This window comes from Coregonus lavaretus, assembly GCF_964263955.1.
Source record: "Coregonus lavaretus genome assembly, chromosome: 27".
NCBI lineage: Eukaryota > Metazoa > Chordata > Actinopteri > Salmoniformes > Salmonidae > Coregonus > Coregonus lavaretus.
This window is the reverse complement of record NC_140014.1, coordinates 31,650,112-31,673,808: the sequence shown is the minus strand read 5'-3', so window position 1 is coordinate 31,673,808 and position 23,697 is coordinate 31,650,112. Positions and strand designations below refer to the sequence as shown.

The following is a 23,697-nucleotide window of genomic DNA, read 5'->3' as shown; positions in this document are numbered from 1 at the left end:
TGTTGATAGACATGACATGTATGGCATACAATTATAAAATATTTGGCTAGTGTCCATAGTGTTGGACAGGCTAGGTACCTAGCTTGCAGTTGTTATCCTTAAAGGTGAGGTTTTTCACACCTTCTACTCGCTAGCTAACAACAATCCATATCAACTGAAACTACCAGCTAGTGATATTACTTGGGCAGGTCAAAATTGAATTCGCCTGCAACCGAAAATATTGTATATCTAACGAGCTTGGACTGAGCACAGCCAGGCCAACAGATGTTTATCAGCAATTTTGACGTTTCACTTTGAGACATGAGCTAGCTAGCTAATGTTAGCTAGCCTAGCTATCATTAACTACAAATACAAAACACAAGTGTTTACACAGACTTACATTAGATTATGTCCCTATATCCTGTTATCATATAGATAACACATACGTTACTCTAAAAGCATGTATAAAACAGAGAGCTGGCGACAATGCTATCGCACACTTCCATTAATTATTATTCGAGAACGTCTCTTGTCACGCTGACTTTCCCCGTCTAGAGCTAATTTATGGACGTCAACAAACCCTACGACTTCCTTGTCTCGCGGAAATACAATGATGCATGGCGACCGCCTTCTTCTTCTTCTTCTTCTTCTTCAGTGGGGTTTATCGGCGGTTGGCATCCAACGTTATGGTGCATTACCGCCACCTACCGTACTGGAATGTGGGCCAGAGACAGGGAGAAACTAAATCCTACCTGCCAACCCCGTTTCTCTTAAAAAGATAACAACATATTTGAGACTATATCTAATGACGTTCTGCTCAATATACTCTTTAAACTAATTTCTTGTATCCCCTTCTCCCTCATACTAAATCTCATCCTCTCTCTTTCCCTCTGATACTGCCCACACTGTAGCAATACATGTTCCACAGTCTCTATTTCCTGACAATAATCACATTTTCCTGATGGATGCTTTCCTATCACGTTTAATGTCTTATTCAACTGGCTGTGTCCCACCCTTAATCTTGTAAAAATAGCCTCCTCTCTTCTGTCTCTTCCTGCCATCCTCCCCTCCCTGCACCATCACTGTACTGTACCATCACTGTACTGTATATATCAGTCGTTTTGCCTCTGCCTTGCTCATTGACACTTCAACATCAACATCCCCACTACTAAGTGCTTGTTTAGCCTGTTCATCTACTGCCTCCTTCCCCTCCACCTCCACATGGGCTGGAACCCAAGTAAATCTTATCTGAATACCCATCTGTTTAATCCTGCCATGGGTTTGTAGCACCTCATAAAGCAGGTCTTGTCTGCTACGTGAGCTAAAGGACTGGAGACTCATTAACACTCCACATGAATCAGAGCAAATAACTACTCTGTCTGGCTTAACTTCCTCCACCCACTGCAAGGCCAACAGTATGGCCATCAGCTCCGCCGTATATACAGCCAGATGATCTGTAATACGTTTCCTGACTTCCACCCCACATTCCTGCACTACAAATGCTGACCCAGTACGTCCTGTCCTTGGATCTTTTGAACTATCTGTGTAAATGGCCACAAAATCCTGATACACAGTTTCCAGACGTCTCTTAAAGAAATCAGCTGGATCAACCCCATCCCTATCATTCTGTAGTCTCTCCAACACTTCTAGATCAACTACTGGAGGCGGGAGTAGCCATGGTGGATTTACAGGAATAACTACCGTTGGACTAAACTCCCTTCCATACAGTCCCATCTCCTTTGCCTGGGTATTACCCACCCACCCAAAGCTCGTGTTCGGTCTTCGCTCATGTTCCCAGCATGCCTGTAAGGATGAGACACCCCATGTCCTTGTAGGTTGACCCAATAATTAATTGCCAGCTGCTGTCTCCTAATCTGCAACGGCATATCCCCCATCTCCACCTGTAATGCAGCCACTGGGGACGTTCGAAACGCCCCACTACATATTCTGAGTCCTTGCCCCTGTATGACATCTAGCCTTTCCAGTGAGGTCCGGCCTGCTGAACCATATGCTATACTTCCATAGTCTATTACAGATCGGATCAATGCAACCTACATGGTCTTCAATGAGGAACGCCCAGCCCCCCACTCCTTCCCCGTCAGACAGCGCATCACATTTAGCACCTTCTTACACTTTCCCACCACTCTCTCAATGTGTTCTGCCCAGGTCAGTGTAGTATCAAAGTATACCCCAAGGAACCTGAAGGCCCCCACCCTCTCCAAGTTTCTCCCATATAACCTCAAGCATACCTCATCTCCCACCTTCCTCCTGGTAAAGAACACTGTTTGAGTTTTCTCTACAGAGAACCTGAATCCCCACATTAATGCCCACCGCTCTACCTCATCAATTGCTTCCTGTACCTTCCTGACTATGTATGGCACATTTCTTCCCCTCTTCCATAAGGCACCATCATCTGCAAATAACGACCTCCCTATATCCGGCTGTACCTGAGAGTCAACATCATTGATCATGATTGAGAACAACAGAGGACTAATCACGCTCCCCTGCGGTGTACCATTATCCACCAAGTAGCTGCCTGATAAAGACTTCCCCACCCTCACCTGGATAGACCTTCCAAACAGGAAATCCTTTATCCAGTTGTACATTCTTCCTCCTACCCCCATAATATCAAGCTTGATTAACAACCCCTCCTTCCACATCATATCATACGCCTCCACATCAAAAAAGACAGCTACAACAGTCTCCTCATTCACCTGAGCCTTCCTGACCTCTGCTTCTAAGCAGAGCACTGGATCCATAGCTCCCCTACCCTTCCTGAACCCACTCTGATGTGGCGTTACTAGCCCTCTGCTCTCCAGGAAGTAAGTTAGCCTCTCCGTAATCATATGTTCCATAATCTTACATACATGTGATGTTAAAGCTATTGGCCGATAGCTTGTTGGCTTCGTTGGATCCTTCCCAGGCTTCCGTTTTGGTACCACTACTGCCTCCTTCCAACTGCCTGGTAGTTTCCCCTCCTCCCACACTCTGTTGTACAACACCAATACCTTATCCAGTGCCTCATCAATAAGATGGGCCAACATAACATAGCACACCTCATCTTTCCCAGGTGAAGTTAACCCACCCTTACCTATTGCTTTTTTCACCTCTGCCCTGGTAAATGGTGCACTCAACACATCATTTACATCCTCCCTCCTTTCCAGCACTCCAGGATGCTCCTCTCTCGTGTTCTCTCTCCCCCTCTGCCCCTCTGACAGATTTGCTGAGCTATGCACTTGGACAAATGCTTTGGCCATCATCTCTGCTTTCTCCTCATATGTTACTGCCACATCCTCCCCACTCGTCAACACTGGATAATCCCACTCCCTTCTGACCCCACTCATCCTCTTAATCATCCCCCACACTTCTCCCACAGGTGTCGCCCTTCCAATGGTGTCACAGAACCGATGCCAACATGACCTCTTTGCCTGACGGATAGTTCTCCTCACCATGGCCTGGGCCTGCTTATACTGAATCAGATGTTGGAAGTTATGCGTCCTTTTCAGTACTCTAAATGCCCTATTCCTAATCCTCACCATTGCCCCACTCTCAGTAGCTGCCCCCACTAACTCATACTATCTACATCTCCTCTCATATCCACCCGAGCCATCACCTGCTCACTCAGCTCCTGAAACTGATCCCACTTTGCCCTTCCAAACACCCACCTGCCTACTCCCTCCACTAACACCTCCTCCTCCCTCCAGCCTACTGTGAATACAATGGGGTAATGATCACTCCCTACTGTCGACTCCTCCCATACCTCCCACTCACATATCCATCGCACTAGATACCAGAGTGAGGTCCAAGGCAGTCTCTTTCCCTGTGGCTACATCAATCCTGGTCCCTCGGCCATCATTCAGGCACACCAGATCTTTATTTTCTATCAAATTTTCCATCACTTGGCCATTTCCATCCATCTGTTTCCCCCCACAAAGCGTGTTGTGGGCGTTAAAATCCCACACCACATTACCTTACTTCGTTTCCTTAGGGAGACAAGAGTAATTAGTAGGATTTAGACCTTCCCGTCTCTGGTCCACACTCCAGTCCAGTTGGTGGCGGTCATTTTTTACAAATGTCTAAAAGGATCCAGATAGTGATGTGTATAAACCAGTGGAGGCTGCTGAGGGGAGGATGGCTCATAATAATGTCTGGAATGGAGTCGTTCTCCACTCAGCAGCCTCCACTGGTATAAACCCTGGATGACTAACATGGGGGCTGTATTGAAGCCACCGCACAGCCATCTTGGTACTCCTCCTCCATTGTAAAAAATATTTTGGGAAGCTATAGAAATGCATGAATTAATGTTTACATTTGTTTTGGACACGTTTATTCTATTACAGACATACTAATGCATACTTTTCAATTATATTATGTGAGCTAAACATAAAAAGCAAACAAAAACATTTTCCTTAAAGTATTGTTTTAGAGAGCACTAATGTTACTGACCCCACTACAACAAACAAATACTTAAGTACATGTAATTTTGTCCTTGAAATATTTAATTGAAATACTGTAGAATTCCATTCATTCCTATGGAGGACTGCTCCTACTGGGGAGTGCCAATATGGCCGACCGGGGGCTTCACAGCCTCTCAGTGGCCAATACATAGCATCAGCAATCCAGGGTTAATATACATCATTGGGTTGTACAGGAGCAGGCAGTTACATTCCTGAATTTGATGTAGAGATATGTCAAAGGCTAACAGATGAGCTGTCAGTAAATTCAGTTTAATTGTTGGCAGTAGTAGCTTCCCTCCAGTGGGTGGAGGACGCTCCACCAGTCAGAATTGTAGTATGCGCAGATTCCCTGTCTGTATTGAACAGTTTATCATCTGGAAAATCTAATAGGAGTGAAAAACTATTGGAGGCATTCATGTTATTATGGACAATCAAGAGAGTAGTAGTGCAATGCTTCTGGGTCCCAGCCCACTTGGGAGTGAAATAGAAGACCAGGTAGCCAAAAGGGCTTTAAAACTAGATATAATTGATATTCGTGCTCCACTGTGTAGAGGTGAGGCCAAATGTAAGATTAGAGCCATTATGATAGATGTGTGGCAGAAGAGATGGGACTCAGAGCCCAAGGGCCGGCATTTATATGCCCTCAAAAGAAAGGTTCAAGGTTCAGATTAGGAAGGAAGAGGTGATGTTTCCTCAGTTGCATCTAGGACATTGTACATTGAACTCATTATATCTGGTTGGCAAGCATGCAAATTCACATTTACATTTTAGCCATTTAGCAGACGCTCTTATCCAGAGCGACTTACAGTTAGTGAGTGCATACATTTTTTGAATGGTTTGTGTATGGAGAGTATGGTTGATGAAACAGTGAAGCATTTGTTGATGTATTGTTGTAAGTATCGGTATGTGGAAGAGAGAGAAAGATTGATGTGTAGGGTTATTGAGGTTGGATGGGGATGAGGGTGTTGGGAGGGATTTGGGGGATGGGTTGATAGAAGTTAGTAGGGCAGTTTTTTTTATTTTCTTAGTAGTACAGGATTAGATAGGAGGGTTTAATGTATCTTAATTACTGGTAAATGTATGCATGCATGACTGTAAGTCGCTTTGGATAAAAGCGTCTGCTAAATGGCATATTATATTATTATTATTATTATTATTTAGTCTGTAAACTGTGATTGACTATACACTCCAGTACAATAGGTGGTGGCATGCAGCTCTAACATTTGTTTGCGGACCGCTATTATATTATAGAAGAAGAAGAAGAAGAAGAAGAAGAAGAAGAGAATGCACGGATACGGAAATGGCATATCTACGTTGGAGAAAAATATGGTAGCTACAGCTAGCAGTCTATTTGCTCACGCCGTGAACTGTTTCCTTTTGTAGCGTTTAACGATTGCACCGTTTCACAATATCGCAATTATTATTATTTATTTTTTTTACCAATACTGTAACCTTAGTAGATCATTTTTTTGGTCAGTAAACATTTATCGAAATTCAAGTTACCTAACCTATCGATTGGTTCAGGATTGCACATGAATATCTAGCTAGCTAGCTACAACAGTCAAAATGGCGGACAACGAGGACGAGAGCAATATGTCAAGTACAACAACAGGGGCAGATCACGGTACAATAGCTCAAGTTCCATGTGTTTCTGGATTGCCAGTAAACCAGAACCAAATCGGCGAGAAATGCATTGAAGCAAATGCACCTGAGATCACCGAAGCGCATGGCTTGACAGATTTCCTGCAAAGCTGCACAAAAGAGGATACATTCGTTGCAAAGGACTCCCAGGAGGTTGTCAGCCAAACTGAAGACAATGAACAACAACCTGAACAGAACATAACGTCTATTGTTGAGACCTCATGTATTGCAACGGGTGCAGAGTATTCTACAGTCAGTGCTGACTTTGTAAATGCTCTTGCACCTGGGACCACCATCATTTACGTGCAACCAGATGGTAGTTTTGTTGAGGGATCAGGTCTGACTGAAGAGGAGCAGCAACAGCTAGTGGAGCAGTTGGCCAAACAACAGCTTGTTACAGTGACTGAGAGTGAGGCTGCTCGCCTGTTTGAACAAAATCAAGGCATCAAAACACTCCCTACTACTTCGTCACAGATACAGTATACTATTCCCAGTACAGCACTGGCTCCCAACGAACTGCAACAAGTAATAGAGCAAGTTACCAAATCTCAGCAATCCATGGCCCAGACACCCAAGGAATCGGAGCAGGTTGTGACCACACTGGACCCCACAACTGGCTTGTTCACGACTGTTGCAGCTTCAGAGATTGCAGTAGCAAGCCCAAAGCCACTGGTCACTATGCAGAATGCATCACAGAAGCTGAAGAATGTTGCGAAACAAGTGGCACTTCAGTCCAACAATGGAACACGCCTGGTTCAGAAAAAGGTAACAACTTTTCTTTTGGTATTTGTTCATGTATTCTGTTAGAATCTAGCTAGTAATCCAAATTATTGCTTTAAATTGCTCGTGTGACTTTCACGAATATGTAAATATAATAATAATAATATAATATGCCATTTAGCAGACGCTTTTATCCAAAGCGACTTAGTCATGCGTGCATAATTTTTTTTTTGTGTGTGTATGGGTGGTCCCGGGGATCGAACCCACTACCTTGGCGTTACAAGCGCCGTGCTCTACCAGCTGAGCTACAGAGGACCACATGTAGCATGTAGTATGCTCAATTGTCAAATTCTGTTTTAAGGAGAAAAAAGCAGAAATTCGATCATGACACTTTAATCAGCTGTATCAAATCTACTGTCTGGCAATTATGACCGCCACTGACATGAATATTGTTTATATTTTACCAGCAGGAAACCATCCGAATCCAAGTCCAGATGCCCTCTGGAAAGCAGGAGGTGAAAGGACCTACGCAGACTACCATTTCAATCCCTCAACAGAAGAATTTTGCTGTGGCGAGTCAAGGCCAGCAGGTCAAAGTGTCTACGAACGGCGGTGTGAGCAGCAGCCCACAGATCATCCACATCACACCCATAGTTGGACAGCAACAGTACTTCCTACAGCAGAACCCTGGAGACCCTCCTATTCAGCTGCTACTGCAGAGCTCAACACCCGTGGTGGGCAGCTTGGTTCCCGTTGTGCACAAACTGCCCATACCTTTTCAGACCCCTGTCCAGCAGCCTTCAGGTAAGGCCCCGGTCAATGGCACAACAGTCACAGCAGTTAAACCTGCCACTGCTGCTGCCATGTCTGTCTCTGTCCCCACACTGGAAAAAGTGAAAAGGGTCAAAACCAGAATGAAAAAGGCACCGAATATCAAAACGCGTTCCGGCAGGGTGTCCAGACCGCCCAAGTACAAGGTGAAGGACTATAAGTTCATCAAGACAGAGGACTTGGCCGAGAGCCATCAGTCAGATTCTGACGACTACTCTGAGATCAGTGTGGAGGAAGATGAGGATGGTGAGGATGGTAAAAAGGGAGCATCATCTATGATTTACAGTCACAAGCGGAAGGCCTTTCAATGTGAAACGTGCGATAAAGCTTACATAGGCCACGGAGGTCTGTCCAGACACTACAGGCTGAACCCCTCCCACGGTGAACTGAAGTCCCCTCCTGAAGGGACCCCTAAAACAGACGGCCCTGGTAAAAGCACAGACGCTGGGGCCGAACATAAGAAGCCGACTGAAGAAAGTAATGCCAGCAGTGTTAAAAATACATCGGTTCCTGAGAAAAGTGAGGCCTCAGAGAAAACAGCTGCTGCAACGTCAACCACTCAACAAAAAGTAAGACCCTAGAAAGTTACCTTGTCTCATCAAACGTTGACAAAAAATTACCATTGGAATGTTGACGACCCACGGCTAATTTAGCCTAAAGCTAATATGGTTATGTCTGTCTGTTATAGTGACGGTTTCCTGGACACAGACTAAGCCTAGTCCTGGACTAAAAGTACAAATCATGCACAATGGAGAATCTCTATTGAAATAGCTTTAGTTTAGGACTATGCTTAATCTGTGTCTGGGAAACCGATCCATAGTGTTTTTACTGATTCTGTTGTACCTCCAAAGGCGGATACCACGGCAACCCAAGGAGTAGCAGCTTCTACCAGGCAGACAATGGTCCAGGCTCGGGGACCAGGGAGGCCCAGAGGACGGGGCAGACCACCTACCAAAGCACACCCAGCGGTGAGACGGGGGCGACCTCCAAAGCTAGGAGGGGGAGCAGCCAGTGTGGAGCAGCAGGCCCAGAGTAGGAAAGCGTGGCTCAAAGAGGTACATCAAATTAAGCGTCAGGATTAGAAAACATTACTGCCATAAAACTAAAATGTGCTCAAAGGCATTTTGTTCTAAGAATGCAACACATAGCAATGCTGTGAGTATCACATCTGAAAATCATACCTACCAATGGCACTAATGACAAAGGATAGGAATGTGTATGTACTAGTACTTTACTATGTCACTTGTCCCCTGTTTAGGTGACACACGAATGTGATAATGAAGAACTCATGGAGATTGTGCTCCCTCGTCTGGCTAAGGTCATGACTGTCTGGGAGTTCCTCCTGATGAAGGTACGGTCACCACCTGAAAAACAGTTGCATGCCCCACTTTTAGTTTTTTACACAATACATGGTTTTTGCTACACAATGTTTGAATGCATGGTGATATAGTGGGAAAATTGGATGATCAAATTGTAGGCTTGATATGGAAGCTATTTACCTCTGGACAAATGGGGGATCTTTTTATCACATTCTTAGCAACAGGCAAATAAAGAATAAGACGTTCTGTTTTTAGTTTACTGAATATGTGTATCCCATTTAACCTAAGGTGGAGAAGGGGCGGCAACCCAAAACCCCGTTTTCGGATGTGTACCAGGAGTTTGAGCAGCTCCACAGCCAGGTGAAGAAGATGGCCCAGGACTACATCAGTAACCCTCAGGGTGTCCACATGGCCTTGGAGGTCCACAATATAGAGGTACAAATAAATACAATAAAATATTTTCCAACTAGCACTGACTTTGCTGATACTACTTTGAGGGAAAATGTACTTGCCTACGACTGTGATATGTGGTTGTCTCACCCAGCTATCTTAAGATGAATGCACTAATTGTAAGTCGCTGGATAAGAGCATCTGCTAAATGACTAAAATGTAAAATGTAAGTAGATCTATATTCCTCAATTCAATCCAACTGAATGTAGCCCCTAGGGAGAATTAATAAAGCCAGATCTCAACTCAAGATCCTCAACGTATAATACAGTATACAGACTTCACATTATTAGAATCACTGCACTGGAAGTTGAAACTTATTAAAATGCATTCACAAATATTATTCCATCTTGGAAGCAAAATGTACAGAGAAATGTTTCATACTGTGCGTCCTGTCGCTTAGGTTGCCAAATCTCTTGGCATCTTCGATGAGGTGAACAAGTTGAAAGTTCTGAACCCACCAACGCAGCAGAATGTCACCAACATGGCAACCAAGAATGTCCGCTACATGGAGGTAAGGAAAGCACAATTTAATTTAGACTGCACACTTTTCTCTAAACTGTTATGGAATTATGGCATTATTATGCAATTTTTTTCATAGTAATGAATTGTTATGAGATGCTCAGATTTGAGTAATTGTTAGGTTGATGCAAGTCTTATTTTCTCTACCTAGAATTCTAAAATGTTACCTCCAACAAAGAGATTTAAAATGGAAAACCAGGCTGGTGTTCAGATCCATCAGAACGGCATTGAGACTTCCACAAAAGGTATGTTGTATTTTTTACCTGCTACTAACAACTTGTGGATAGATATTTGCTACATGTCCAAACCAAAAGTTGGAAGAAATCATGGAAGATCACTTGTCATCATCTTCTGCTTTCATTTCCCTGTATCCTCTCAGAATCAAGTGAGGCCAAAGTAGAGAACACCGCAACAACAAGCATGAAGGACATTTTACCACATGCTCAGGTGCCCACCAAGAGCACAGCAGGATCTCAAGCTACTCAGACTGCTACCATCACACCACAGGTTGTCTCATCTAACCCAGAGACCAACATAACACCCATGGAACTGATCCAGGATCACTTATCCAACAGCATGACAGAAACAGTTGACTCAGTGGGAGAGGACGCCATGGAGACAGATCAGGGTGTGTCTGGTACCGAACCTACTGAGGTCCTGAGCACCAGTGACATAGCGGATCAAATGAAGGAGCTAGAGAAGGCCTTGGCCACAGACCAAGTCGCAGTTGATCAGCAGCCCAGGAGTACTCAGCCGCAGCAGTCCAACCCTACCCCAGTCCAGCAGAGTGGCCTGACCCAGGCTGTCTCTACCTCTAGCGAAGGAGGCCAGGTGGTGGTTCAGGAGGCACAGGGCAGCCAGGAGGCCCAGGGCTGCCAGGAGGTCCAGGAGATCTACATCCAGACTGAGGGGCTGACCATGCACCTAGCAGAGGGCCAGGAGGGCGAATTGGCCTCGGAGCGCATCATCATCGTCAACGGGCCTGACGGCACCACTATGCACATCCGCGCCCCTGAAGGAGTCCCTCTGGAAGCAGTCCATGCTCTGCTTGGTATTGAGGCTGAGGGGAAAACACAGCAGTGATTTGTTTTGTTCCTGCACACCCGGACACCAAGCACACATCTCCCATATTGATTTTTTCCATCTGGTGGATTTTAAGTGTATTCCTGGTATTCTTTGTAAATTTGTAAACATTATTTTCGATGTGGTGTTTTCATAGACACATTAATAGCCCTTCCTTTAACAAGTGCTTAGTTTGTGATATGTTTATATGTAGATAAATATCAAAAGCAGTACAAAAAAAAGTTGCACTATTTTATTACTTTTTATATATTTGGCTGTAACATTTTTCCCCTAGGGGAAATAAAATAAATAAAACGTTAAAAGAAATGGTGGTTTTATTAATTTCCATGTTGCAGTACAACCATTTCATATGCTGTACAGTTTAACTCATTTTCCTCTTAATAAAGAATGCGAGAACCAAATCATTCTATTATTTCATGGAGTTGAAACCAGCAGTATTGCTGTGCTTGATTGAGTGCATGAGTTCCTTTAATGTCCAATACAGTAGTTGCATGGCTACCATACTAACAAGTCCATAAATAGAATAGAATCCCATTCAAATATGAAAAGAATGTTCCAACTGATGTTTGTTAAATTGGCCTATGCCCTGTCTCTAAAAGAAGACCCTCTAACAGTAACCTTGCCCTGTCATCTAGGTACGGCTGATACAGCCAGCAGGAGAGGTACACCATTGAAAGGTCTGGGTTAGTTGTGTGAGCTAGTTCCTGAAGAATAGCCAGTTTCAGTGTCAGTTCTTGCTTGTAGGCTTCGTAGAGCTTGGAGGAGACGTCCGCTGCAATGAAAATAGAGACATATTTTATAAAACTTTACATGTCATGGAACATAAATGGTCCATACTAAAAATACCTCAAGTGCTAGTTTCCCGGATACAAATTAAGCCTACCATAGAACTAAAACGCAATTGAGAATCTCCATTGAACGTGTTTTTTAGTCTAGAATTTGGCGTAATCTGGGTCTGGGAAACCGGTTCAATGTGTATTTTCAAAGCACAGGGCATCTTAAACTGATGAATAGTCTCACCGAACTGTGACGTAGGCCAGGTCTGAAACAAAGGAGTTTGTCTTCCTCCTGTTCCATACTGGAATGTCTCCAGATCGATGATCCCCTTCTCAGAGGAAACTAACTTCTCCATTTTTGATACAATACGAGTCTGATGGAAATAAAATAAAAAGTCAGTAATGACACAAACAGCACAATTGTAGCCTGGTCCCAGATATGTTTGTGTTGTGACAATGACCATTGAGTTGGCAAGACAGTACAAACAGATCTGGAACTAGGCTACAATTGTTGGTCTTGCCAGAGAGAAAAAGAGAAGGTGGAACAATCCTCAATCAAGATTTGGCAGATTCTTCCACAATCTTTGGTTCTGTTCAATAATGGCACAAATGATTGACTTACCATTTTGTCCATGACACTTAGCAACTTGTCACACTCCTCTTCTAGTTCTCTATTGTTTTCAAATGCATTCTCTGAATTAGAGCTGGCAGAGGTGTCCTGACCCGCCATCATGACTTGCATCTCTTTCTGTGAACTGATTTTAATAAAGGGATAAGGTCTCTCACATTGGCATGACTTTCCTCCCAATTCTGTCTAATAATCCATGGATGTATACATGTATTATTATCCCACTACAAATCTTACAACAATTGCCTCATTGGTAGAAACCACACATTGCAGAACATGGATTGACTTACTCTTTATTGAATCCTAAATTGACTATCTTATTTGCAATGGTGGATCCTTCATCATTCAGTCGGTCCCATTTCAGAATCAGATTGTGCCAGTCTGCTGCATTGTCCTTCACTTTCCTTGCGCTGCCAGTCAATGCAGACTGGGACTTCCTGCCAGGAGTGGTCATCTCTGATCCTTGTAGGCCTACTGGGGAAAAGACAGACATACTTATATGTGTGACCTAAGAGAGTGTGCCTGCCTGCTAGTGTCTTTGGTGTGGCCAAAGATATGGGAAGAGGTAATTTACTGATAACCAGCTAATGGGTAGTTGAGAATATTAGATTAATTTGTATTGCATATATAGAAGATGCAATAAAACATAGCAAGTGATTCACCAGCTGACACACAAAGGCTTCTTACTAACTACCATTATGGTTCTATGGATGTAGCCAGAGCCATATATTTATTTTGAACACAAATATAAACGCAACGTGCAACAATTTCAACGATTTTACGGAGTTACAGTTCATATCAGTCAATTTAAATACATTTATTAGGCCCTAATCTATGGATTTCACATGACTGGGCAGGGGCGCAACCATGGGTGGGCCTGTGAGGGCATAGGACCACCAATTGGGAGCCAGGCCCAGCCAATCAGAATGAGTTTTTCCCCACAAAAGGGCTTTATTACAGACAGAAATACTCCTCAGTTTCATCAGCTGTCCGAGTGGCTGGTCTCAGACAATCCCGCAGGTGAAGAAGCCGGATGTGGAGGTCCTGGGCTGGCGTGGTTACACGTGGTCTGCGGTTGTGAGGCCGGTTGGACGTACTGCCAAATACTCTAAAACGACGTTGGAGGCAGCTTACAGTAGAGAAATGAACATTCAATTTTCTGACAAGAGCTCTGGTGGACATTCCTGCAGTCTGCATGCCAATTGCAAGATCCCTAAAATCTTGAGACATCTGTGGCATTGTGTTGTGTGACAAAACTGCACATTTTAGTGGCCTTTTATTGTCCCCAGCACAAGGTGCACCTGTGTAATGATCATGCTGTTTAATCAGCTTCTTGATATGCCACACCTGTCAGGTGTAACTTCAATGTTTTAGTTTACTTCGCTACTTGAGTCATCTCTCTCCATGTTGCTTTCCACACAGACCTAGCCCCGCCCCGTCACCCAATGAGCGCATTTGTTGTTCCTTGACCACGAGACAATTGCGTTCAGTCTGCATGGTCAATGCAGCACATGCAACAATGTTGATGACAACGATGCTGTTTTCACTTTGCTTCTTAATATAAATCCACTAGCGTTCTATAATTACTATTAGTTTGTGTTTATTACATCTGCAAACAGCTTGTTTGTCTTTTCTTAGCAAGATGGGCCTAAATCTTGTTCGCCGCTAATCGCTAGTTAGCTGGCTAGCTAACTAACTAGCTAATACATGTACTGAGTCAGAGGACACGTAATTAGCTATACAGCCTGATAATACCAGTGATGGTGTAGACCTAAATCAGCATGTTGTTTGTAAAACAGTATCTTCTAAATCAAAGAGGAATACACAAAGCATGAATTTGTTAGTTACATGAAGTAGCTAAGAGAACATTAAATGTAACTAACGATTATAGGATCCCCTAGGAAACACAACAATTTAGTTCCTACCCTCTCAAAATAACTCCTCCCTGGCATTTTCATTCAATGTCATGTCAAACAACACTGTAATCAAAGTGCCAACTATTATATTCTAACTATAGAATGATTTCAACAGTTCACACAAGTGTTTTGATCTAAATCACAAGTCAAATCGCAATTGCAACATTTGGTTAAAAATAAGGCCTAGATTGTTTGCCTTATTGTGCAGCCCTATGTGGCAGTATGGAAATTATCTCAAATGAGTGCAGGAAAAGCAGAAATTGATGAAAATACTGAAAACGATTTTTATTTTAAGTTAAATTGAACAGTATAAAACTATCAGAATGGAGAAAGACCCATTGAAATCCCTTAGAATGTAGGTGTTGCCACCCTAGGGGCACGTACTACTCGGCAAATGTAGAACTTGTATTATTCAAAAACATCAAATACTGTCATACCGTCCTTAAAAAAAAATATATATATATACCATGATATATTTTAGCCATATCGCCCAGACCTAGTATCTAGCAACCTCTGGTCCAGGGCGTCGTCAGAAGCTAGACCAGAGCTAGTAGTAGCTAGCTCGCGCAGCAGTGGTCGTCAATCAACATTGAATTTGTGAACACCATCCACCTCATTCGCTAACAACACTAGATTTATTACATTACCTTCCATTGTTATTGTATATCCATGGCTTATGTTCTTAAAGTCAAGTTAGTTTATTGAAGTGCCTTCTGAAACACACATTTCTTCCTAAGTAAACTTCCGCATATTTCTTCTTCTGGGTCTGACAGACTATCAGCGCCCGTGAACATACCGCCACCTACCTCACGGAGTTTTAACTACAAGGGATTTCAGTGTCTTGCACCTCCCAGTACATTCTCAGTAACAAACACAAATACATCATAAAGCTTCTGACATTAAAAACTGTTTATTAAATACTTTTCTCCATCAAAAAAATGGCATACAGTAACTCATGTTAAATCCATAATGGGGGTTTTCATGACAAACTAATTTGTTGAACAGATGACAGAAGGAGGACCACGGAATAAGATGACATATGAAATAGCTATCAATGTATGTTTATCTCTGTCAAAGTCATTTAGTGGTTGTGGGATCATGTGCTGCTGTGTGTGGCTGACTGTCGGTCCCAGAGTCTCCCTCAGCCGGTGCCTGGTGGTACAGAGTGTGTAGGCGCTCAGCATTTATATCAGCATCCTCTGCCCCTTCACAACAACGCTGCCAGATTTGGGGGATAGCATCGATTCCATAGTGTGCCCCTGCAATGGCCCCCGCCATGCAGGCAATGGTGTCTGTGTCGCCCCCCAAGGCCAGACTGTACGCCATTGTCCTCTCCAGGCCACTGTAGCGCTCGGGCAGACCCTCCCGGGGTTCCAGGCAGTGCAGCACACAGAAGATGGCAGTGGGGACAGAATGCAGGGCTGCAATGCCATTGCCTGAGTACAAACACAGAAAGAAATACATCTTTAGAGTGAACTAAAACTGCTAGTCTATCATACTAGCTGGTGACAAAAGTGATAAACTAGTAAATTATATTCCAAGACCAGCAGAGAATAGCAAAATCCTAGAGGGATAATGCCACCATTGAATATAGTTTGCATTTACCCCATAAGTCAATACTGACCTAACTCAGATATGACCTCTTCAATGCTGACACTGTTGTTCCTTTCCATCAGGTCCTTGACTCTGTGCAGACGATCACAGAATGGGAACTCTGACTCGCTGAAGCTGGAGATACAAAACAGAAAAGAAAACAGAACAAGACGAAAGAAGAGGAAAGAAAAGTTAAGAACCAAAAACTCTCCTCCGTGCATCAGTTATTTCTTCAAGCACCCTAGAAAAGGAGTACCCTTTTGTTAGAATTCGTCATTGGGCGATTCCACGCCAGGATAGCCCAGAGTCCACTCTGGAAATGTGAATTGTTTGAAGAGTTTATTGTTTATTGTTCCAAACAATATGTCTAAAAATAAGCCCCCCCCCCAAAAAAAAAAGAGGTATTTTGAGATATTAATATGAATATTTTAAATTGTTGAATAAATTAACGTACAAAAATAAAATACAATTTCGAGCACACTATAAGGAGCATAATGACACCAAGATGTAGCATGTACAGTTCACAGATCATAGGGTCTTACAGGAGGCACATATACAGGGACTTAACCCTAATTGCTCCTGTAAGTCGCTCTGGATAAGAGCTTCTGCTAAATGACTAAAATGTAAAATGTAAATGTAAAATGGCCACTTTCATCATGATATTCTCAAAAACAGTCTGCGATACAAATGTAAAAAGCATCTTTCCTCCCAATGAAGTTTCTATGTGAGATTTGCCAGAACAATCTGAGATAGCCCAAAAATATTTTTGCTATCCTGGCGCAGAATGGGCCCATTCTCTAATTGCACACTATTACTCCTGTTTACATGTACAGTTGAAGTCAGAAGTTTACATACACTTAGGTTGGAGTCATTAAAACTAGTTTTTCAACCACTCCACACATTTCTTGTTAACAAACTATAGTTTTGGCAAGTCGGTTAGGACATCTACTTTGTGCATGACACAAGTAATTTTCCCAACAATTGTTTACAGACAGATTATTTCACATAATTCACAATTCCAGTGGGTCAGAAGTTTACATACACTAAGTTGACTGTGCCTTTAAACAGTTTGGAAAATTCCAGAAAATGATGTCATGGCTTTAGAAGCTTCTGATAATTGACATAATGGGAAAATCAAAAGAAATCAGCAAAGACCTCAGAAAAAAAATTGTAGACCTCCACAAGTCTGGTTCATCCTTGGGAGCAATTTCCAAACGTCTGAAGGTACCACGTTCATCTGTACAAACAATAGTACGCAAGTATAAACACCATGGGACCACGCAGCCGTCATACTACTCAGGATGGAGACACGTTCTGTCTCCTACAGATGAACGTACTTTGGTCCGAAAAGTGCAAATCAATCCCAGAACAACAGCAAAGGACCTTGTGAAGATGCTGGAGGAAACAGGTACAAAAGTATCTATATCCACAGTAAAACAAGTCCTATATCGACATAACCTGAAAGGCCGCTCAGCAAGGAAGAAGCCACTGCTCCAAAACCGCCATAAAAAAGCCAGACTACGGTTTGCAACTGCACATGGGGACAAAGATCGTACTTTTTGGAGAAATTTCCTCTGGTCTGATGAAACAAAAATAGAACTGTTTGGCCATAATGACCATCGCTATGTTTGGAGGAAAAAGGGGAAGGCTTGCAAGCCGAAGAACACCATCCCAACCGTGAAGCACGGGGGTGGTAGCATCATGCTGTAGGGGTGCTTTGCTGCAGGAGGGACTGGTGCACTTCACAAAATAGATGGCATCATGAGGAAGGAAAATTATGTGGATATATTGAAGCAACATCTCAAGACATCAGTCAGGAAGTTAAAGCTTGGTCGCAAATGGGTCTTCCAAATAGACAATGACCCCAAGCATACTTCCAAAGTTGTGGCAAAATGGCTTAAGGACAACAAAGTCAAGGTATTGGAGTGGCCATCACAAAGCCCTGACCTCAATCCTATAGAACATTTGTGGGCAGAACTGAAAAAGCGTGTGCAAGCAAGGAGGCCTACACACCTGACTCAGTTACACCAGCTCTGTCAGGAGGAATGGGCCAAAATTCACCCAACTTATTGTGGGAAGCTTGTGGAAGGCTACCCGAAACATTTGACCCAAGTTAACCAATTTAAAGGCAATGCTACCAAATACTAATTGAGTGTATGTAAACTTCTGACCCACTGGGAACGTGATGAAATAAATAAAAGCTGAAATAAATAATTCTCTCTACTATTATTCTGACATTTCACATTCTTAAAATAAAGTGGTGATCCTAACTGACCTAAGACAGGGAATTTTTACTAGGATTAAAATGTCAGGAATTGTAAAAAACTGAGTTTAAATGTATTTGGCTAAGGTGTGTAAACTTCGACTTCAACTGTATATACACTGCAACTCAATATTTGGAAGGTGTACTTAATGTTTTGTACACTCAATGTATATTACTGTATTACCATACGTATTTATATATTCCCGCTACCAGTCACTTTTCAGCCCTGTTTACATTTATATCCTACTACCAGTCATGTTTTATGTATAAACCTACCTCAACCACACCAGTACCCCTGCACATTGAATAAGGCATAAATATCATACCCCCCAAAAAATGCTAACCTCCCCTGTTATTGTAGCTCAATTGGTAGAGCATGGCGCTTGTAACGCCAGGGTAGTGGGTTCGATCCCTGGGACCACCCATATGTAAAAATGGTCGCTTTGGATAAAAGTGTCTGCTAAATGGCATATTAAAAAGGTTAGCACGTCTTGGGAGTATGATATTTGTGCGTCTGTAACTTTCTCACTCATCATTATTCACGATGAATTCAGGACTATCCGTAATCATGGTAGCATCCTCATCAATGTAGAAGTGTTTCGAAACATTATATTCTTATTTACAATAAAAGTGACTCCAAAACGACACAATGCATTATTTACAATTTCTATTGGGCACAAAATAATCTGAAACACAACCAAAACAAACAGCAAATGCATGCAACAAATTTGTAGAATAACACGCTTGATGTAGTCATTGCGTGCTATAAATATGGGACCAAATACTACACTTTTGACTACTTTAATACACATAAATGAATTTGTCCAAATACTGTTGGGGGGATTATGTACAAAAAGGGCTGTAATTTCTAAAAGAGCTCTCAAGGTAAGAATTTCACTGTGTTTTCACCTGTTGTATCCTTTGCACTTGGTAAATAAACGTGGACAATTTTTTACTATCTGTTTAAGTACTTACACTCTTGAGTCACTGCGAGCAGCATCTTCTCCTTCCACCTCCTCCATCTCTGAGATGAGTTTGTTGATAAACGTAGGCCTGTGTGGCAGTTCCAAACCCCCCTGTAAAGACAGGTGGACCGCGAGGGCCTGGAGCACTGCTCCATTGTAACCCAGAGAACAGGAGTGGGTCAACATCGCACCAAGCCTGGAGTACTGGGAGCAGAGAGAGGGAGAGAAATAGATAGGAGATACAGAGATAACAGACAGAGCGAGAGCAGAGAAAGAGAGAGAGGATTTAAGTATAGCAGTGCCTAGCAAAATGAAGACAGTTAAATTGGAATGGTTGTTAGGGTGACAGTAGCCTTATATCCTCCTCAAACAGCGAATCTGTTGAGCTGCTAGCTGGTTTTCTATCTGAGGAGGATGTAACAAGCTAGGATGGCCAGTAATAGTAGCCACTCGCCCCCACCACACATTCTATCACTATCACTAACCCTCCTAATGTCAACTGGGTTACTGAAAGCCAGTGCGAAAGGTGCAGCCCTCATCGCACCACCATTCCCAAAGGAGCCGCGGCCACTGAACTGAGCCCGAGCCGGCTGAAAGACATCATTAAGGTGTGGAGATGCAAGCTTCCTCAACACCTGGATCACACCTGCCCCGTACCCCCGCCCTGGAGAATGGCTGTATTCCTTTGCAAACCTGCAGAGAAAAAGCACCCCAACAAATATTTACATTTTATAGATGCTTAACAGTACTGAAACTGTAATGCACCGACGGACCCCAACTGTCTACTTTACCTGCGTGCCATGTCTTGTTCATCAAACCCTGCCCTGGTCAGCAGAGACTGGACAACACAGCGCGTCATGGCAGTGTCATCACTGTACTGCAGAATACCTGGGGACACACACAATGATGATGATGATAATTGATGATGACAACGATATGATAATGTGTTGGTGGGTGTCTGATATTGGGCTTAGAGGCACATTCACAGAAGACTGCTATAAATGTGTTGCCATTTCCCATTAAATATAGGTTAATGTTGCATTGAGCAATCCACATATTTTATAGGGATTAGGATTAAGCGGGGAGGGGGGCTGAGGTAGATACATGGGGATAAATGTGAGTATTTGTACTGTATACAAATAAGTCTATTGTTTTTCAATATTAGTAGTGATCAATCTTGTCTCACCATCGCCGCGACTCTCATCCTCCAATCCGTTCAAATGCTGCAATACGCGGTCCATGGGCACCTCCTCTGCACCTTCAAATTCTCCACCAACGCAGTCTCCCAGCACCGCAGCAACCAGTGCACCGCGGAACCGAGACAAAGAGGCTGGTCCTCCCGCTCCCCCTGACCGCACCGCCGTCATGGCCATGTTGTAACTTGTGAATGACTTTTGCTTGCTAAATTATCTGTACCCTCCTCTGCACAAGCGATTGATCTCCAGTTCGCTGATGATAGCTAGAACAAATCAACAACAATGTCGAGTCTCCTTTCCTGCTTCCTGTTGACGTTTAGTTGACTATTTGACCTGTGAGAAACGTTGAGCGTTGCGGCTAGAAATAAACGATTTTGCTAGAACAATAACTAACCCAAGATAGTTCATCTGTGTCGTTTTCAATGGGAGCAAATGAAGCATAGTGGGCAGAACAAGCAAGGACTACCGAGATCCTATTGGTGAGTTCTAGAATTATTTGCATATTTCCGTTAGGGAACACCTTCTCTGTAAAGTGCGCGTGTGCAGTAACTAAATTAGCCATTGTACTCCTTGTAAACAATGCAATTTTTGGAACTTTGGCAAAGGGTCATGTCTACAAAGCTTAGCGCACTCTGTTCGTAACAGATTTGAGTTTTGTGAACAGAAAACTGTATTGAGATCGGGCTTTTCTTCGATGAGAAAAGCAGCAGAATGTCGGCCCAGTTCCATCTCGCTATACTACTGCCAGCCACTTGGCTTCCTCTCTTCACCATATTTGGGGAGTGGACATTCCATCCGGATGCTTCAGATTTGTATATCCGGTGTGAAAGTCTGTTTTCTTGTTTTATCTGTAATATTACCCATCAATCTACAGTTAATTTCGATCTGCAACGTCAAGACTAAACTAGCTAGTAGTGTACCGACAACAAAAGAAGGTGTCCACATTGGCTATCTAGCCATAGAAAGGAGAACGAATTCAGATAATATGTACCATGTCTATCTACTGATTGGTTACATTTAATGTATTGCGTTATTGAATCAAATTACTAGACCATAAACATAGTATGCGCGCATCTATAGAACTTTACGGTACAGCCATACCAGCAGAAAGGGAGAGTTCGATGTGCATGCAACTTCCCATTGAAAAGCTAGCTAGCAGCTAATAACGCATAGATTAGAATGCCCCCTCAATGAAAATTATTTCATACACATCCTGCAAATAATTATCTACCTCATGCACAGTTTGAAGTCGCTTTGGCACTGTCTCTAACAATAACATTGTGTAACAGTGCATCCTAGCTAGCGTTAGCTGCAAATCCAAAGGAAACACCCCCGAGAAGAACAGCGCGCAACGAAAACATGGCGGAGTCAGAGGAGGCTAAACAAAAATCTCAGGTGAAAATATGTTAACAAATAATTAAGACATTATTATCTTATTAACTAGTTAGCCATCTGTTTCTGCTCAGCCATGTTACAGCTAGCTCCTAGATGTACCTCCTCAACTGCATTAGTAGCTAGCTTACAGTACAGAGCTAACGGGAGCTAGCTAGCTAACGTAGCAGTGTTCGTAGAACAATCAACCCTCATATCAAAGATGGGCCCACAGTTCTGTCAAAAATACGTTATGAGATTGTATCCCTGTGTAAGTGTACAACGGCCTATGCCAAGAGGTCCGAAACTGTATGGCAGACAGTCTATAACCGCAGACCAGGGTCGCTGGTTCAAGCAAGGCCCACTAAGGCTGTTTGTGTACCTACTACAGTCACTTTCCAGAGGTCTGGACTCTCATGGCAGAGGCAGTAGTGTGCTTGTTCTGTATGCAATATGGTTTCTGGTTCAAACCCCAGTCAGAACATTCCCCCTCAACATGCTGCGCTATTAATTATATAGGAACAGTCGTAACTTAAACCTGTTGTCTCCCTCCCCACAGCATGAACTCCGGCTGTCCAAGGCTTTTGATGAGGCGGTGAAGCTCTCAGCCCCCACGGCTGGTGAGTCCCAAAGGCAGCACACTCCCCTCTCAACCAGATCCCTCTGGAGCAGCATCACAACCGGACCAGTCTTTGATGGACCAGTCCGACATCCTGACGTCAACCATGATTTTAGCAGTGACGATGAGGGGCATGTATTCCCTCACATCTCTCACCCTACGAGTGCCACCTTCTCCCTGGCTGGTCTGGGGGCGGTCGAGCCAGAGGAAGAGCTGGATGGGGTTCCTGTGTTTGGGGTAGATGAGGAGGAGGAGTGGAACATAGCCCTGCCCAAGATGGCACTGGGTGATGTGGAGTCTGACAGAGAGTCAGCCGGACGGCCTGACACACGACACGCAGAGACTCAGGATGATGATCAAAATTCGACTGACAGATTCCTTGATGCAGTCTCACTTTCCAATGTTAGAACAGGTGAGAATGAAAACATGATGCCTAAACTGAGTTGTCCTGTGACATTCCTCCTCAGGCATTTCTTACTTCTCAACAGAACTTTTCTTACTACTTAGGCCTACTTCTTGTGCAGTGATTAACAACAGTCATTCTTTTGACAGCTTCTGAGGAGGCTAGTCAAACAGCTGAGGACAGACTAACCATGCAAGGAGAAAGCCATCTTTCAACTAACCCCTCTCAGTCCCCTTCATCAGAGAACAGCTTGGGTAAGACTTCAAGCAACCTTGCCCTGCTAGTTATAACTGTAATTTTAATAAAAAACATGATTTTGCAGATTTTTCCACTTCATGCACATGCTATGCACATTATTAGAGCTGTGATGATGATTCCATTAAATAGCCTTTTATCCATTTCTGTCAGATGAAGGAAGTCTGAATCAGTCTATGGCTGGGGGATCCAGCCGTCAAGAGGTCTGTACCTGTATGACTTAAGTATACAGGTAGTGTAAATGCTTTTATGAACATAAATTGTTTTGTCTCCTTCATTTATCAATTTTGTCCCTTTGACCTGACCTCCAGAGGTCAGAGAATGTGTTCCAGAACCCAGCGGTGGTGGACAGAGAAGAGCCCCCCATCTCTCCCCTCATGAACATCAAGGATGAGCCCATAGATGAAGGATATGACTGTGCCCTTCTACCCTCAACACGGAGTATCAAGGAGGAACTGGACAACACAGCTCCTGAGGTCAGCCAACGCTCCCATGCCCTGCCTTCAATCAATCTTCCCCCGGCTTTCACACACTATTGATTTGATGGTTCTGTGATGCTATATTATTATTGTTGTTATACAGACTGTTCTGTGTTTTATGTTACAGGAGGAGCTGAGAATCAGTTCTGTCTTTTCCGTTGGAGGAGGAAATGCCTATGGCTCGCCCACTGGTGAGAGAATCAGCATATTACAGTGCCTTTAGAAAGTATTCAT

The 23,697-nt window shown here is 43.3% G+C and overlaps 4 protein-coding genes and 1 pseudogene across 7 annotated transcripts in view; 2 read left to right on the top strand and 3 right to left on the bottom strand.

Moving 5' to 3' along the window:
* Window positions 1-549, bottom strand: part of LOC311102970 (tectonin beta-propeller repeat-containing protein 2-like) — a 68,596-nt pseudogene extending 68,047 nt beyond the window's left edge. Inside the window, exon 1 of the transcript XR_014615785.1 lies at window positions 380-549. The product of XR_014615785.1 is annotated as a tectonin beta-propeller repeat-containing protein 2-like (transcript). The remainder of the gene's footprint in view (window positions 1-379) is intronic.
* Window positions 550-5,710: 5,161 nt separating this feature from the next.
* On the top strand, window positions 5,711-11,397 carry znf839 (zinc finger protein 839). Of its 2 annotated transcripts, none has more exons than XM_084144346.1 (8): window positions 5,711-6,842; window positions 7,265-8,197; window positions 8,480-8,683; window positions 8,887-8,979; window positions 9,236-9,382; window positions 9,798-9,908; window positions 10,068-10,161; window positions 10,296-11,397. In XM_084144346.1, exons 1-8 carry the CDS (start codon window positions 6,003-6,005, stop codon window positions 10,997-10,999), a joined length of 3,126 nt encoding a protein of 1,041 aa, XP_084000472.1. In that variant the 5' UTR covers window positions 5,711-6,002; the 3' UTR covers window positions 11,000-11,397. The 2 variants fall into 2 exon arrangements, with proteins under 2 accessions (XP_084000472.1, XP_084000473.1); XM_084144347.1 differs by having other exon boundaries at window positions 5,924-6,842; window positions 7,268-8,197; window positions 10,296-11,275.
* cinp (cyclin dependent kinase 2 interacting protein) lies at window positions 11,296-15,090 on the bottom strand. Of its 2 annotated transcripts, none has more exons than XM_084144348.1 (5): window positions 14,967-15,090; window positions 12,694-12,877; window positions 12,398-12,530; window positions 12,020-12,149; window positions 11,296-11,771 (listed from the first exon to the last, which is right to left on the bottom strand). In XM_084144348.1, the coding sequence occupies exons 1-5, from the start codon at window positions 14,971-14,973 to the stop codon at window positions 11,569-11,571; spliced, it is 657 nt and encodes a 218-aa protein (XP_084000474.1). In that variant the 5' UTR covers window positions 14,974-15,090; the 3' UTR covers window positions 11,296-11,568. The 2 variants fall into 2 exon arrangements, with proteins under 2 accessions (XP_084000474.1, XP_084000475.1); XM_084144349.1 differs by having other exon boundaries at window positions 12,694-12,874; window positions 14,967-15,087.
* Window positions 15,091-15,206: 116 nt separating this feature from the next.
* adprs (ADP-ribosylserine hydrolase) lies at window positions 15,207-21,677 on the bottom strand. Its single transcript, XM_084144059.1, has 6 exons — window positions 20,327-21,677; window positions 19,932-20,028; window positions 19,626-19,833; window positions 19,151-19,344; window positions 15,944-16,047; window positions 15,207-15,755 (listed from the first exon to the last, which is right to left on the bottom strand). The coding sequence occupies exons 1-6, from the start codon at window positions 20,511-20,513 to the stop codon at window positions 15,397-15,399; spliced, it is 1,149 nt and encodes a 382-aa protein (XP_084000185.1). The 5' UTR covers window positions 20,514-21,677; the 3' UTR covers window positions 15,207-15,396.
* Window positions 21,602-23,697, top strand: part of LOC311102687 (zinc finger MYM-type protein 4-like) — a 28,977-nt gene continuing 26,881 nt past the window's right edge. The window contains exons 1-6 of the mRNA XM_084144058.1: window positions 21,602-21,731; window positions 22,267-22,738; window positions 22,879-22,983; window positions 23,138-23,187; window positions 23,296-23,460; window positions 23,591-23,654. Coding sequence (XP_084000184.1) covers window positions 21,696-21,731; window positions 22,267-22,738; window positions 22,879-22,983; window positions 23,138-23,187; window positions 23,296-23,460; window positions 23,591-23,654 — 892 coding nt within the window. The 5' untranslated portion in view covers window positions 21,602-21,695. The remainder of the gene's footprint in view (window positions 21,732-22,266; window positions 22,739-22,878; window positions 22,984-23,137; window positions 23,188-23,295; window positions 23,461-23,590; window positions 23,655-23,697) is intronic.

Excerpts from the sequence above, each read along its gene's own strand:
- znf839 (XM_084144346.1), top strand. The coding sequence starts at position 6,003 with ATGGCGGACAACGAGGACGAGAGCAATATGTCAAGTACAACAACAGGG. Across the intron at positions 9,909-10,067 it reads AGAATGTCCGCTACATGGAG|AATTCTAAAATGTTACCTCC; the intron begins GTAAGGAAAGCA and ends TTCTCTACCTAG. Across the intron at positions 10,162-10,295 it reads CATTGAGACTTCCACAAAAG|AATCAAGTGAGGCCAAAGTA; the intron begins GTATGTTGTATT and ends GTATCCTCTCAG.
- adprs (XM_084144059.1), bottom strand. The coding sequence starts at position 20,513 with ATGGCCATGACGGCGGTGCGGTCAGGGGGAGCGGGAGGACCAGCCTCT. Across the intron at positions 19,834-19,931 it reads GAACAAGACATGGCACGCAG|GTTTGCAAAGGAATACAGCC; the intron begins GTAAAGTAGACA and ends TTTTCTCTGCAG. Across the intron at positions 16,048-19,150 it reads GCTCGCAGTGACTCAAGAGT|CTTCAGCGAGTCAGAGTTCC; the intron begins GTAAGTACTTAA and ends TTGTATCTCCAG.
- cinp (XM_084144348.1), bottom strand. Across the intron at positions 12,150-12,397 it reads TAAGTGTCATGGACAAAATG|ACTCGTATTGTATCAAAAAT; the intron begins GTAAGTCAATCA and ends TATTTCCATCAG. Across the intron at positions 11,772-12,019 it reads CTGGCCTACGTCACAGTTCG|CGGACGTCTCCTCCAAGCTC; the intron begins GTGAGACTATTC and ends TTTTCATTGCAG.